Raw genomic sequence first — 16,360 nt, 5'->3', positions numbered from 1 at the left:
TTCAGAAAATATCAGTAGGAAGCATCTTTAACTGCTTGTGGCCAGAATGCTGAATATAATCACTAGTTTGCTAAATATAGAATGCTAGAATGCAAAGTATCATCACTATAAGGTTTACTTTTTTGATGTTTCTTTTAAAAGCAATTTTCAGGGGAAAAGAGGAGTAAAAAGGAATGGTTTATGTTTTATCTATTACCTTCTTCCCTGGCTAAATTTTGGTATCTTTATGTGATAGGATGCTGCCCTGGGAAGTCCCGTGGAATGTATCTGCACAAGACATAATGAATTGTAGTACAGAGAAATCCGAGTTAGGTTTCAAAGGCATTTCAGATACCTTTTAGATGCATCTATATAGGTATTATTCCTCCTACATGACCATATGCCTTGGCTGCAAGATCAGGATCGATATCTCATATTTCTGTACTATATCATATTTGTAGCACAGACATATCCAATGCATTAAATTGTCACCAAGATTCCTCTGCTTGCATCACTTACAGATTTGCTGAGGTACTACTCTTTGTAAACGAGGTACCACAGTGTGAACATTGATTATTTACTGCAGATGCTCTTCACAATCTGCATGGGAAACTTCAGCAAGATTCTGGCATTATATTGACCCTCATACAATGTTCTTTAGTTCAAAGAAGCAAAAAATTCTGTTGCCCTGATGGAAATGGAGAAAAAAGTTTCATTGCACCATATTTGGGTTGAGAAGATAATAGATCCAAACCAATGTGACAAAAGACTCCTTAGTTGTTTTTTCTTTCATTTATGAGAAAATATTTATTAAGGGAAAACAAAAAAGGAAAATAAATTGCATCTCACTTGTCCCAACTGTCCTTGTTTGGGTTAAACCACAACACCCAACAAAGGAGAACATTCATTCTACAAAGGTGAACAGAAAAGCAGAAAATGTTGCATAGGTATATATACATATATAATATACTATAAGATATTATACTTCTAATACTAAATAATATTATATATGGTTTATATATTCATAAAAATGCATGTTTATATATTTATTTGTGTATGTGTCTGAGTACACACGCACATATATGTTTGTAGGTATCTATGTGTTTGTGTGTATATATAAATATCCTATTTACAATTGCAAATGAAAAGTAGATATTTATCTGGCCTGGAAAATGGGCTTGCTCAAATGAAAGCAAATATGTGCATTGCCAGCTTCTTGGGTGGCAGATTTTCCAATTTTGTTTGTAAAATTGAGCATTCCTTATTAGCTGTCTCTTTGTACAGATGTATGTCTATTTCACAGGTTCACTTCAAGGAAAAAATGATTGAAATGTTTTTATACAAATGCAAATACATACATAAGCAATTTATGTATAATGTATATCAGGGCTGAAGTTTACAGCCTGTTGTTCTTGCAAAGATTGCAGTGTGCAGCTACTATTTTAATGGAAAGGTGAAAGTAAGAGCAGGTGAGTGCTTTAACTATGCAGATATACAGAAGTTGGCAATAAGAAGCTGATGATGTAGCAATTGGTTCAATGTCCTATGTAAATATGTAGCTAGCCAAAAGCCCATCATTAGCCCTCTGGGGATTCTGCACTTATAATCTTGATTTGTTAACAAAACATGCAAACTTCATAGCCTGCTTTATTTTTTTTTTCTTAATCTTTTAGGGTAGATAATGGAAAATGCTCTTTTTTGCTCTTTAAATATAATTCGAAGTTAGCTATAGTAACTGCGAAAAAAGTAAACCCTCTTGCTTGTGTCGCAGTTTTACAGCAGGGTAGATAAATCCTTTTTCATTTGCACCGGAGAAAGGGAGAACTGAATCGTGAGGCTTTTATGTATTGCTCTGCTGAAATGCCTCCAGTACTTAGAAAAACTGAATACGGCATTCAGCTACAGCCAGTGCACATAAACAAACATTTCTCTTAGAGAATCTCAAGTTTGAGGAAAGATGAGTTCTTCAATGTCTTGTGTAGGTCTTAGCATTAAAATGAACTCAGCCAAAGCTCTACATCCAAAGGGATCCAGAGTCTTGGGGCTCAGATCTTTATGGAGCGAGCAGATGGCTGTACACAGAAATGATCTTGGTGTATCTGGTCGTAGGCTGAGAAATTGGATTTTGCTTAGTTTATCTTTGTAGGACACTGTGAGAGTTACAGACGAAAGAAGTGATTATTGCTTCCTTAGAGCTGAAATCAGGGTGCCGTGTTCTCTCTGCACCAGTTAATGACATCTCAAGCTCCAAAATCCAGAACAGAGAGCAGAGCTCTTTCTACCTGTTTTAGAGTAAGTGCTGCTGATGGAGCAGAAAACAAAGAACCACACAAACCACTTTAGTCCGTTAAAGTGCTTTTCTGTTCACCTGTTAGTTTTTCATTCTCAACTCACCTCTTTGTGCCTGATAAATCTGTGTATTATTCGAAATGACAGCCGACATAAGACAGTGAGACAAGATCAGTTTTATTCTGAATGTTCATTGTATTTTTTTTTAATTGATTAACGGGTAGACTTAAATTTCTAAAAATGTCCACAGAATCAGGACTGAATATTCCTAACAGGTAATGTTCTTATCTGATTGCTCCGGTTCATTCAAGAGGCTGGTCCTGTTCTCCTTACTCACATAAGCAAAGCTATTTAAGTAACAGACTTATTCATTTAAGTAAGGGTAAGCAGTGTTGTTCTAGCTAAGACTGGACAAGTCACTGTTGGTTTTTTCACACAATAGAGCTTCAAGAGAAAGCCTTTATAAGGATACATTTACAATTGCATTTGCCCACCAGTGTTGTCATATCACGACAGATAGCACACTAACACTTGTTCAGTCTTTCCTTGGACATCATTGCTTTTAATGCCTGAGTAAAGAATGAGTAATATCTGAGTAAAAGGCTTGGATGCTTTGTTGAAAGATGTGTATTTGTCAGGTAAAAATTAAATCGTCGTGTTTCTGAAGCCGTTTTTACAGCAAACCCTTACTGCCAATAGGAAATGGATTGTTTAAAATGTATTCTTTGAATATTTTAATGTATGAAATTGTAGTCTGAGAAACAAAACTATTTAATGGGAAAAATCTCATTCGTGCAATTGCTAATCAAATCTCTCTTCAACAGCAAAGCATTTTTCAAATCCAGTGAAATTTTCTAATCGACTGCCTAGTGCTAGCGCCCACACACAGAGCCCTTGCCATGCCAACTCTTATAGCTACGGTCAATGTAGTGAAGACACCCACATAGCAGCAGCTGCTGCTATCCTGAACCTTTCCACCCGCTGCAGGGAAGCAGCAGAGATCCTCTCCAACAAACCACAGAGTCTGTCTGCCAAGGTAGGGTAGTCCAAGAACCTGGAGGGTGTGCTAGCTACTGAACTGTGCGAATAAACTGTCTTTCATGTTAGTGCCTGCATTAAATCCCCAAAAAGGAGACTTCTGTTTGCATGCTCTTTTGAAGAGAGACAGAGAAAAAAATCAGTAATGTAGTGACCAGTTCTGACAAAAAATAAATAAATAGCAGGAATTATGTTGTTAACTCATAATTAAGCCCTAAATACAGGGGGGGAGTTCTGTGGGAGGAAAAAAAGGTTATTTGAAATCCAGCAACAATCTGCAGTGGATAATGAGTTCGATCTGCTTAAAGGGGGAATTTTCCTCTCTCTGAAACCTGCCATAAGCGATCATTTTGGAGGTTGATTTAAAAAAAAAGAAAAATCATGTGATTCATCAAGGTGGTATTTCTCTAGCAATGGAACAGAACTACACCTATTGAGTCTGTTGTGTTTGGAGCTCATGACAGTTTGACAAGGTGTAGGGAGGGAAATAACAACTGACTTTGGTAAAATTCTCCTTTGTGCTGGCAAGAGAAGAGAATCAGGCCCACAGCGTTTGGAGATAGATAATTTGGGCAAGTCTGTCATAATGGAAAGCTGCCTAATATCATAGATGTTTGTGAGGCTTTCATGTTTTGGTTTCTGCTCTGCGTTTCCTCACAGATCTTTATGATTTACAAATGGTACTGTGTGAGCTATGAGCCTTATTTTTTGTGCCATTACATAGTATTATATTGCTGATGAAAATAGGCAAGATTTTCTTCTGATGATCGTGGTTGTGGGAGCACTGTTGTTCATTATTTGTATTAAAGTCACACATGCTCCACTGCAACAAAACTTTTGAAAGCTCTGTGTAGCTGAGAGGGTGCCATTACAAGAACTTGAGAAGAAATCCGTGGGGAGTGAAGAGAGGTGTATATTTATCAAAACACAGGTGTATTTCTGCTGTGGGACTCTGAGTCATGATGTGCTCCAAAAGACAGATGACCTATTTCTCTGCCAGTCAGTGTCACTCTACCTTGTCTGTTGTAGCACCAGGCTCAGTCTGGCTAGAGATGGCTTCCACAGCTCTTGGTCTACAGTTTGGTTGGGCCTTCATTCATCATTGTTAATAGGTTAGGTATTGTTCCTTGAGGGGAATCACATATTTTACCACCAGCGTAAAACCTTGTTAGGTATTCCAAGCCTTGCTTCTTTGCAGAGTGATATCCACCCGTTTGCTTCCTTTGATTTCCAATTGTGAAGTCTTGGATCTTGAAGTCAACTTTGTGAGATGCCCTAGAGTAGACTTTTTACAGTGTGCCTACATGCATCCTCTGTAACATAGACATTACCCATCCCAAAAATTGCTCACAGAAACTTTCCTAGATAACAGATCCTTCTCTGATATCTGCTGCAGAAAGTTCCTTCAATCGGTCTTCAGCAGAGGCTTCTTCTAGCAGGAAAATGGAAAGTGATGCCAATGGCTGGATTAAATTACTGCCGCAGCCTTTGGCTGACCTCAGCGACAGACCTTCTTGCCAGAGAAGAGCAGTAAAGGGACCAGGCATAACCCAAAGATTTTCTCCTCCATACCTGCTTCACATTTGCCAAATCATGGGGAAGGTTTGAATGGAAGGGAACATAATAGTAACGATATGGAGGGACACTTGGGGAACATAGCTTACTCCTTTCTCACAGCCAGGAATCCAGCCTAAAAGAAAATCACCTGCGTACCTTGCTATCTGCCTGCCTCTACTTTTGCCAGACTTTCTGGAGGGCATACTGCTACAAAACATCTGACAGAAGAATCAGATTTAGCTTCTGGCCAGAACACAGGCAAGTAAGCCCCAAACAGATTTGGTAGCCAAAACCACATAAAACCCAATTTTATTTGGTTTTAGCTATTTATTATTTTCATCATACAGGATTAAAACAAAAAATTGTGGAAATAAATCTCCAAACTCTCTTCAATGAAGATGCTTTTCTATTTTAAAATATGAAACAAAAAATAAGGCTATTTTTAAGGAGACTACTATCTATTTATCAATATTTCTGAACTGTTCTGTGGCTGGTATTGACTGCAAAGGCAAATGTTTAACAGCTGGAATATCTGACAAATTTTTAGATGATAAAAAGCATCTCTTGAGACTTTATCAATGTTTGGACTCAAATAATGCAGCATCAACAGACAACTACAGAGTTAATGATTTCCTTTTTCTACTCTTGATAGCACATATGTTCACCAGGTCTGAAAATACATGTGTGACATGGCTGTGTTGAGAGGCCCATAGTATCAGATCGCTTAGCCCTGCCCCTTGCCACATTCCTTCGTTCCTTTGCCTAAGAAAATCTGATTAGCATAGTCCATAGTTTAGCAGATCAAAGTTCCTGACTTGTAAAGGTGTTTGCTCTTACATGAGCATCAGCCAGCCTCCCAGCAATCCAAGCCATGACACTTTGAAGAACGGAGACAGTGTGGTGGTAGATCAAGTACCAGTGGGACTGCAGAGGATTTCCTGGGCTTGCAGGAAATCCTTTGCAAGTTACGCAATTGTCAGAGCTGTAAAAATATTGTGCTTCTAAGTTTTAAAAGCAGAACTTGAATTTCAAACATTTCAGGCAAGTGTCATTTTCTTGTCATCACAAATGTCGCCTTGCTTAAACAGGTGAGGAAAACACCAGAATGTTTTTTAGCTCAAGCGTATTCCTGAAGGGTTTTTTTGTTCTTTCTCTCTCTCAAATTTTATTTCTTGACCTCTAGAGCGTTGTCTGTTTTGTAGTTGGATGTTTACCCTGAATGTTCACCACTTTTCTTTAAATAGAGGTAACAAATGAAAAAGTAAATGTTTTTTACAGCACGGTTCCAAATTTCATTAATTTAATGGATTTTCAAACATATATCTCACATTCTCTATATATCAGTTCAAAATGGAAAGTGTAAACCAAAAAAAGAGAAAGAGAAGAGTAGCAAGGGTAGACAAATCAGATTCCACATTAACAGCACTATTGGTAAGCAAAACTTCCGAAGAGATCTAATGTACAAAGATGATCTGCCAAATATCTCAAGATTAAAATTATTACTTTATAAATCAAGCAATTTAAAGAAAAAATTTATTCTGAAATGAGCAGTAAAATGGATCCTAAGCTTTCTCTATAAATTATTTATCAGCTGCATAAAAAATACTAAAATCATCAGATACCTTGATAATACTGTTTTCAGAATAATTAGTACCACACTGATGTTAAATTGTCTGAGCCATTCAACCTCCACCTGAGACTGTAGTAAACTCTTCCCCTGAATATAATCCTGATCAGCCAGTTCTCTTGTGGTCAGTAACCCAAACCAGTCTCCAGCTGCATTTGCTTTGCAGCTTATGTAGCTTCATTCAACTCTCATTGAAGTCAACAGAAGGATTCCTCTAGAAGGCTTAGCCTGCAGTTTCTAGCACAGTTCAAGAGTCTACATCATCATAACATCCAGGGATCTTCCCTGTTTACAGCCCTCACCACATTCACATCTCACAGAGGTAGCTGCAAGCAATACAGTTTATCTGTATCCTCATCACTACTGCTTGCCAAACGTTTTGTTGACTATTTTGGTGGTTTTCCCACCTGTTTAGACAAAATGGCATATGCGCACTATGCCTTGAAAGAAAACAAAAAATGACACTTGCTAAAAATGTTTAAAGTTCAAATTCTGCTTTTGAACAAAATTATGTCATCTCTCCATTCTTGAGTATTGACGATGGTGATAATTACATCAATTATTTCAACAATGCAGTTAGAGCTCAGCACGTTTGTCAGGCAGTCGTTTACTCCAAATACCTTAAAGCCTAAATACATGATGAAAAATCAGCCAAGAATATCACTAGGTACCATCCTGTTATACTGCTGTGCATATTGCTCCTTGAGTACATTCTTGGCTGGCTTTTTTTAATTTGTGAATTGATATGGGCTGAAATTGTGACTTCATTTGTGCCTCAGATGTTGCTGGGCAGTTAGAAATTTTCTTATGTTGACTCAAATTAGTATTTTAATTTGCTGCAGAATAACTGACTTGCTTAAATTTCACCTGAAGAATTGAGGGCCAGGTGCATGTATTTTTATTGGCTAGGAATAGAAAAGGTTGTACTCCTTTGGACGGAGTTGCATTAAGAATAGTATTTGTACACATGGAACGATACTAACTTCAGAGTTACTCCCAATACCAGAACTGAAGAGCTCTTTTGATCTTTCCAAACTACACTGAACTGTTAGTGGGAATGCAAAATCATTGATAATGTTTCTTTTGACTTACTTAGTATTAAGTTGTATGGCTGGTGTCAACCAAAGAATACATAAAGCTCCTTATATGTAATGGTACAACCTCCCTAATGTCACAGGTTTGAAATAAGATTCATGCAAATGCAATAATTCACTCTTTTGGATCCAGCTATCAGATAAAGCTTAACTTGTAATCGTTACTGGAGACACACTGCGGAGTATTAAACGTGAGTGATCAGATGGACCAAAAGCGTATGAAAAAATGGAGGAGCAATTTATCCCAAAAAACATCCTTTATTGTCCTAGCTGATGTAGTTCGGTTCCAAGGAAAACACTTAATAATGTACTAGAAAATATTCTGTAATATTTATGTCATAAAATACAGGAGGCTGAATAAGCTTGACTTTAAAGTACATAGCACTTAAAGAGGATCGAGACCATTTTTTGTGTGTACATATTCATATTAATCTTCATTTTAGATAGATATTCATAGTAGAGTACTACTTGTACCTTATCTTTTCACTGAATAGATCCTGGAATAAAGAAAATATGCTTCAGTCATTTTTCTCTCATTTTTCATTCTGGAATCCTTTTTCCAGTTGGTTGCAAAACCTGTGGGGGTGATTACACTGTCACTGATGTGGGAGTAGTTAAGGAGTAACCCGAGTTTAATCACTGTGTATTCCTCACTCTCATTGGTTTTTTTTAATTGTTTCAGTGAATTTTTTCCTGGTTTACACCAGTGTAAATATAAATGTAAATAAGATCAAAATCAGGCTCCAAAGAGTTACACAGCAGCAAAGTAATATGTCAGGAAAAAAAAGAGATACATTTGCATCTTTACTTCACTCACATTTTAAAGGAGGAATCAGAACAGTTTACATTGTTTTGGTAGCCGTATTTTAAATATGTAATGATAAATGGGTAAATATAGGCCCGTTCTCACGTGCAGTAGAGTTGACAGTAATAAGATCTTGCCTTCAGTGTGAAGAACACAGCCTTTACAAGTCTGAGCTAAGCATAGTAAGTGCCATTTTCTGTCAGCATGTCATAGCATTGCTCTAGTGTTTTTTGCTATTTGCCATTTTTGTCTTTTTAGTTCCATTTTAAAATTAATGTAAAAATAAACGTGGTAAAACAAGCAAAGGAGACATATTGAGAGGAGGGTGGGATGAGAGCAGGAATGAAAACTGGAGCAGTATCTCTGACTATCCTCCCTTTTTACTCTGCCATTTGGAGTTTGCTACAAAGGCAGGAAGTGATAGCTCTTTTATACCATTCTGAATAAAACGCCATGCTGTAAACGTGTGATCCATCCTGCGATGGGCAAAAGGGGATATTTTTTCCATGACTATATTTAATTGTTGTGTGCATCTGTGAGCTCACTTAAACCCCATCTGTACGCTACTTCACAAACACACAACCCAGCCTTCCCTGAGTGGAATTAGGTACATGTTGGACAATCCAACTTCTACGTGAGTTTCAGGAAAGAGCTGAGGAAGATTTAAATATCCATGTTAGTAAATTTTCTGCTTATCAGCTAGAGCTTCTTGTTGTGGCTAACGTTATCTGTTTCTCAGAGACAATATATTTCCCGATATGTTTCTACACACAATGTCATCGAGGAGGGGACCTGGATTGATTTTGGTCCTTTTTGTTGTCTCTGTTGCCTTCTGAGTAGTTGATATTTTGTCAGTGACAGAGAATCTGCACTATTTATGGGTTTTGCACTATAAAACTACTGCAGCCCAGTCACATGGCTTCCTTTCCGAAGCCATCTGTCACAGAGGTCTGGAATTTTATGTGAATGTTGGTTGTGCAGACTTAACCCAAGTTTTTTTATTATGAAAAATGTCAGCAACTACAATATTTAGCATTTTACTTTACATTGGTCATTAAACTTGATTACTGTAGCTCTGTTTCATTGCTATAGTTACGTTATCAACAATGAAGCCAAAAAACACTGGGGCGATCATGGCAGAGCTATACTGTCAGATCCTGGAGTGTGTGCTTGGCACTGATATAGTTAATATCTCGGATTTTTGTAACTAAGGTTTATTAATGCCGGTATAAAAATGTATTTGATATTATACAGATGGCATAAGATGTTGTGGTTACTAAGTTATTATCCAGGATAAGCTGCACTGTCAAATTCAGGGCTTAAAACTATCACAGGAGATTAAACTATTTACTAAAAAGGGGCAGAAAGATATAACCAAAGCGTCTTAGTATGAACATATTAGAAGTGTATTTACTTCCCATAAATATAATAAAACATCTCTCTCTTTAAGCTGTGTGATTGAAAACGTGAACTTTGCTATGCAGGAGAAACAAACACAAGAGGTGCCTACATTTCTGAACCAAGGGCAAGCAGATGGCTTTGGTCTATGCGGGCATTTGTCTTGGGCCCCTAGACATAAACCGGAGTCAGAATGTCTGAGTGAGGCAAGATTGCTGGGCCCTAATTTTTCATCTTCTATCAACATTTTCCTTCTAATTAAAAAGATTTTGTTGGATATATTTTACCTCTAAATGAATTGCCAATGGGAATGGTAGAAGACAAGGCTGCATGAAAGAAGCTTCTGCCTTCAGTCCAACCAGGGTGGCCATGTCACACTTTCAGCACAGGGAAAGACTTCTCTGTTTCGCCATAACTGTTTTTAAGATCCTCGAGCAAGGATAAGTTTCACTGCCTTACCACAGTTAACCATTGAATGGTTGACTAATCATTCAAGCTCCAGCAATAGTTAATGGGAAGAAAAAGGAAGGGACTCGTTTCATCAGTGTCTCACCTCTGCCTAAGGAAGAGGCCTAAGAAAGACGGAAAACTTGCCTTCTGGGCATATTTCTGTCTTTTCTATTTACAACAGAGGGTCTAGGTGATTCACTTATGCTACAGGTTTACCTTTATACTACTCAAGTTAGGAAGGCTCAATCTGGGTTTATATGTCTGCCTCCTACAGTTATACAGCATCTAACACATCTAGCCACAAGTTCTCAAATTGTCTCTGAGCTCTATGGTGATGCAAATGAAAAATAGTAATGATGACAATAACAGGAAAACACAGAGCAGTGTTAATTATAGCATTTTACATGTGTATATCCTATGAATTTGTCATTTATCCCTATAGCCTCTGAATGGTTTCCAGCTTATTCAGGGCAACATATAGTGTGAGACTACCAAGCGCTCTTCCAGAAGCCATCTCTTTCACTTCTTTCCTTACTTGACTTTAATAACTGTTGGCAATATCAAGGATCAGTCTTTTACTCATTGCTATATACACAATATATTGATATGCAGTGTTGCTCCCTGCTTACGACCTAATACATTAATTCCAGACAGTGTTTCTGTATTTGAAATAGCAATAGCAAATGATTTAAAAAAACCCTCCTAGATGATGATCACCTCAGACAATTAGCTGTAGACTGGAACTGTAAAGGCCACAGAGAAGCTCACAGTGGTAAAATCAGCTGTAGATCACTAGATTTCTATCTATGGGGAGAGGACAAGGGAACAGGATCTCATCAATAGGTGACTGTGAGATTATCAGCTTCTTATAGGATGATGTGGACAGATGTCTACTCAGGCCTGTGCCCAGAAGCAGAAAGAAAGATACTGTCCCTCAGTGCAGAAAAAGCTCAGGGTGAACCCTCACAACATGCTATAGAGAATGAGGGGAAATTTTTTATTGCTTCTGTTAGTAAGCTGCACTTTCAGAAGCTTTTCATCCAAGAAGAGGAGTTTGTACTCTTTTTCTGTGATCAGATAGTGTAAGGCAGAACAGTGAGCTTTCCTTTGTCGCAACAAGAGGGCTTCAGGCTGCAGCTCCAACGCAGGCCAATGCACCTCCAGCACCCAGGAGAGAAATGCCCTGCTTCTAGGAAAAAACACCCCACCTTCTAGGAGGAAATGGCCCACCTTAATTAATTACAAATCATGTGGTTCACCAGATGGGTTAAGGCTATTGGTTGCTTGACCATCCACCTCCCAGAGTGATTGGCTGAATGCTACAGCACATATTTCAAAACAACCTTCCCAGTGTAACAAGCTACAGGTGTTTCTCAGCCAGCCTGCATGGGGAAAGAACTTTCACAGGATGCTGCAGCAGCTGGAAAATTTCTCCACATTCCTTTCCTTGCTCTTGTACAGCTGAGCAACGCTTGCCCCTTTTTGTGAGTAGGAGCTGCTCTGAGAGCTTCTCCCAGCCTGGAAAGAGAAGTTGGGTCTCTCTCCAAACTGTAGACACCCCTGCAATCAGAGGTGGCTGTTTGCTGTACTTCTCAGGTAGCCAAGACTTTGTTAACTCATGCTGAGGGTCTCCCATCAGGGAGAACCTCCTAAAGACCCTCCTGTGGCTCCCAGTCTAGTGCTCTTGGTGCAAACTTGTGCCTTAGTGGCTTAATTGGGCCCTCATTTTGTGCCAAATCTTCCAAAAGGTGATTTCCAAGTTAAACTGTGATTAAGGAAAGATGTTATTCTGAGTGATATACAAAACCTTAGTGAAAATTTCTCCTACTGTGCTTCTTTTAGGCATATTTCTTCCCCCCTCATGATGCAGATGTTGTAATGTTTCCGGGGTGTGGGGGGAAGGGAGGATATGTAATAGTAATGCAGTTGATGACCTAAACAATGCATTAATGCTTTTAACTGTGAATTGGGGTCATAGTTCTCTGTAAGAGTGAAAAGATCAAGAAGATTTAAAGCTAAACTTTTTTTAAATAAAACTAGATTTAGATTGTATAGGTTACGGTTTACAGGCATCTTATTTAAATTCTACTTACTATGTTTAAGCTGAGATGCAGGGATACCATTACTGAAGCTACTCTTAAGTCTGCCTAAGAGTTGGACATTAACTGATATAAATCGAAAAGCTGGTTTTAGATTCAGATAAATTTAAATAAAAGCGTGCATTTATATTTATCCTTTAAAAGCACCACATGGTTATGTAGCAGCCTCACCATGTCCATATCTAAACATGTCTCTCTCTCCTGTTGCATGTCAGGGAACTGAGATAGAAGTGGATGAAAATGGCACTCTGGATTTGAGCATGAAAAAGAACCGAAGCCAAGACAAAGTTGTGCCTCTCACTTCTTCCAGCACAGCACTTCCCACTCCTTCCTCTTCTCCTTTCAAAACGAGCAGCATCCTGGTAAATGCAGCCTTCTACCAAGCTCTTTGTGAACAGGAAGGCTGGGATACACCAATCAACTACAGCAAAACCCATGGCAGGAAAGAAGAAGAAAAAGAGGTATTTTTTCAGTTTCTGAGCGACTTTTTCCCTTGGATGAGTGGCCATCCCTTTGGGATAACCAATCTAGTGCAGTATAAAGGGAATCAATTTCCACAGGCAGAGGTTTGTGAACATTGAGCTGGCTTTAACGACCTCTTGGATATGGCATAAAAAAAAACACAACTCACTTTTTGAAAAATTTTGCTCTCAGAGCCTACTTGTGAATGTCAGAGTCTCTAAGACAAGAAAATCAAAGGTATTCACCATAAGAGACTGCTTTTTATATTTTATTCCTAATGGCTCAGTCCTGTAGCACATACCCCATAAAACCAAATCAAGACAGGTTTTTTCATGCTGAAACAAAAAGTAATTTTTCCACACCAACTCTTTATAATTCTACATAACTCATTATGTAAGTATTTAAACCCATACTTAGACCCTTACCTGCAATATTCTTTCAGTGGAAAGCTTTTTATTTTATATTTAACAAACTTCAAGAACTCTCTGCCACTGAGTCTTAGATCTGACAAGTGAGTCTAGTAGTCCATGGTCCAGAAATCAGTCTCAGATAACAAATTCCCAAATAAAAAATTGTTAGGAATTCCTGAAGGTTTTGGCTACAACAAGTAGCACAAGAAGATATGTACATAATTTCCACCAATTGTGTTATTTTTTATTCCATAACAAACAGCATAGAAAAACTAGATGATTATGTACAGGTGTCTTCCCTTTTCTACCTGTCCTAGGAAATGTAAATCCCAAACTTGAAAACAGAGTTGCGGGAACAAAGATGAGGAACTAAAATTTCATCAAATACTTTTATTTAGTAACTTTCCAACTTTTATGGCTGATCTTCTAGGCTGCCACTTCGAACTCGATAATTGTCTTCATTTTAGTTTTGTTTCTGTTTTTCTCTTTCATATTCATTTCCCCTATCTTGGCAACATGGCAGCATAGTCTCCTACTGTCTTTCTTTCATATACTTCTATTTTTGCTGTCTAGTTTGCTTTTACTTTTTTCTCTAGTTGTCAGAATATAGATCGCTTGCATTTTTGTGAAATCAAGAAGGGGCCGTCAGCACCTTTAAAGGCTAATTAGATAAAATCTTGGTAATTAACATAGACAAGCCTGAGTGATAGCTTTCTCCAGCAGAATAAAAGATCTCCCAATCTGGAGATTTTATTCAACTTCAAATACATTTACTCCCTATTTGGTTTTATATATCAAATAACAGCATTTGAAAATTACATTTATTACAAAATTATCTTTTGTTCAAATATTGAGACTGGCACTTCAAGAAGACTTAGACAAAGGTAAAATCCGTTTAGGGTTGAGGTTAGAGGATCCAAGCCTCCAATTCCAAAAATACCTGGAAATAAAAGATAGTTCAGTTGTGTGAAGAAAAAAACGTCTGTCAGGACTGGGTGGTAATGAGACCTCTGAGAGAATTTGCACCATGGAGGATCATTCCGCGGAGGCTGGGTTGCCCTGAAGGGCACTTTACTGTTCCCTCTCAGCAACAAGAGCACCGTATCAGGGTTTTGGTGCAGGTTAGACATGGGGTGGTAGGCTGAGGCTACTCAGGCTCTTCCCCATTCATGCCGCATAATGAGCAAGCACACCCAGCTTGGAGAGAACCGCCTTGCTGCAGGGGATCGGTCAATGTGGCAGACTTGGCAGGGGGCCTGTTCTGCTGCTCCTCCTCCCCGCTGCTGCTGTGGCTCCGTGGAAGAGCTACGGCAGGAGCACCTCCGCATCCCTCCCGGTCCCTGCTCGGCTTCCAGAAGGCCGTGACGTACCAGCGCAGGGAGCTGGAGGCATCAGCGGACTACCCGACAGGACACAAAGGTCCGCGCTCTCGCCCCTGGCACTTGGTGCTTTGACACTGTGCCGTTCGTCTATCATTGAGGATCTGGCCCCAGACTTCTGCTGTGAGCTTTTGCCATCCCAGGGAGTGCTGACGTGTCCAGTGATCTCAGGGCCAGAGGCTCTGTTTTGCAAATCGAAGACTGGCAGTTATCCTCATGCGAAGAAAATGAGTGATTATATCTATTTCTAATTCATTGTTATCTGGTTCATATGCACAACAGTTGCTTAATTTTGGTGGTAATTTTCAGAAAATATTGTCTCTCTCTCTCTCAGTGAAATAGCCTGTCCAGATGCCCCCTTAAAAAAAAAATCCTGATTTTGGAAAAAGCTCAAAATCTCTCCAAAAGGAAAGCGCCGAGAAATAACTAGAGCTGTCAGTTAGTTCAACTGTCAGTTCTCCAAAGATTTCAGGGCTTAAAAATGTTAAAAGTGCCAGATGCTATTATCTGTTATTCATGTTACCATTATGTTCTGGTCTTTGCTGAAACCAATATAAACTTCCATCTGTACATTAACGGAGTTTCATTGCTTGCTTGCTTTCTGTAGTGTGCATGCGTGAATACACACATGCTCGTTGCAGAAAATAGTAGTGTTTGGACTTATTGGGCTGGTTCTGATTTTCCTTTTGGTCTGGAATTCTTCAGAATTTTGATAAAATTTAGTTATAAATCTGTTCAGATAGGAAAGGAAAAATTATACCTACGGTTGGACTTGACTAGCCGTGATGGTCATCACCTAACGGACCAAACAGTGAGAAGTGCTAAAGTAGTTTTCCCAAAGGATTATTTCCCCCTGTAAAGCTAAATCACTGGAGAAACACACAAGCCAAGGCATGATGCTTTGCTCTCAGTCCTAAGCGCGAAGGACCAAAAAATATTTAGTCTTTACAGCTGACCTACTCATTTCAGACAGATGTGGCCCATTTTGGGCCACACATACCGATGCAAGGTCCTAGAAAGGCAAAATTTCAGTATTCCTTTGCCTGCATTCGCTTTGCACTGTCTTCCTTTTGTGGCTTCTACACATCTGAAGATTTCATGCTCTTAGAATAATACCAAGAGTTCCACAAGGTGCTAAGACAATGCTGAAGAAATCACCTGCTTAAATGCCTATATGTCTCACTCATTCCTGGGAAATATACTAATGGATGTTAAGTAGGAAACAAACTGTATTCCCACTTTGGTGCTTATTAGATCTTTTCTTTGTCGAAAGAGCAGTTACTATGAAATTGTAGGTGTTTGTTTATGCACGTGTGTATACAGATACTGGTTTAAAAAAATTGCAAATCTGAGTAAAAGTCAATTCAGGAAACTCAGGAATGAGATTTCAAAAACAGAATTATTTCAAAGATAGAAAATGAAAATTCTGCAATTCTAAACTGTCTGCTACCAGTTGTGCTGGTGGATGTAGATGTACTCATGTCAACCTTCATCTTGCAATCTTATTTTTGTTAAATGATTCAGTGATATGTTATTAAATGAAGCTGTGAACTGCAATACTGTAATATTTTGTCAAGTCTTGATATACATAATTCTCAGTCAGTCCTTTCTGTGCAGCAGGTATCAGACTGTGACATGATGAATAACTCACACACATAAATTTCTAGCAAGTCCATCACTAGCAAAAGATGAAGAGATATCTTTCATTTAAGATAAAGAACACAAGCTATGTATTTGAAAATATTAACAAGTCCTGCAGCATGAACAGTTACA

General features: G+C 38.6%; 1 protein-coding gene across 6 annotated transcripts in view; it reads left to right on the top strand.

Annotated features, from left to right (window-relative positions):
* ST18 (ST18 C2H2C-type zinc finger transcription factor) overlaps positions 1-16,360 on the top strand; it is a 169,786-nt gene that overhangs the window by 133,517 nt on the left and 19,909 nt on the right. For 4 of the 6 annotated variants that reach the window (XM_086609272.1, XM_086609273.1, XM_086609274.1 and 1 more), the window contains 2 exons: positions 3,093-3,304; positions 12,552-12,797. In XM_086609272.1, the coding sequence (XP_086465398.1) occupies positions 3,093-3,304; positions 12,552-12,797 (458 nt within the window). The remainder of the gene's footprint in view (positions 1-3,092; positions 3,305-12,551; positions 12,798-16,360) is intronic. The other 2 variants (XM_086609277.1, XM_086609276.1) reach the window with 1 other exon arrangement.

Source organism: Tauraco erythrolophus, chromosome 3, assembly GCF_009769465.1.
Source record: "Tauraco erythrolophus isolate bTauEry1 chromosome 3, bTauEry1.pri, whole genome shotgun sequence".
NCBI lineage: Eukaryota > Metazoa > Chordata > Aves > Musophagiformes > Musophagidae > Tauraco > Tauraco erythrolophus.
Note: the sequence above shows the minus strand (reverse complement) of the source record. Positions and strands in the feature narration are given on the sequence as shown.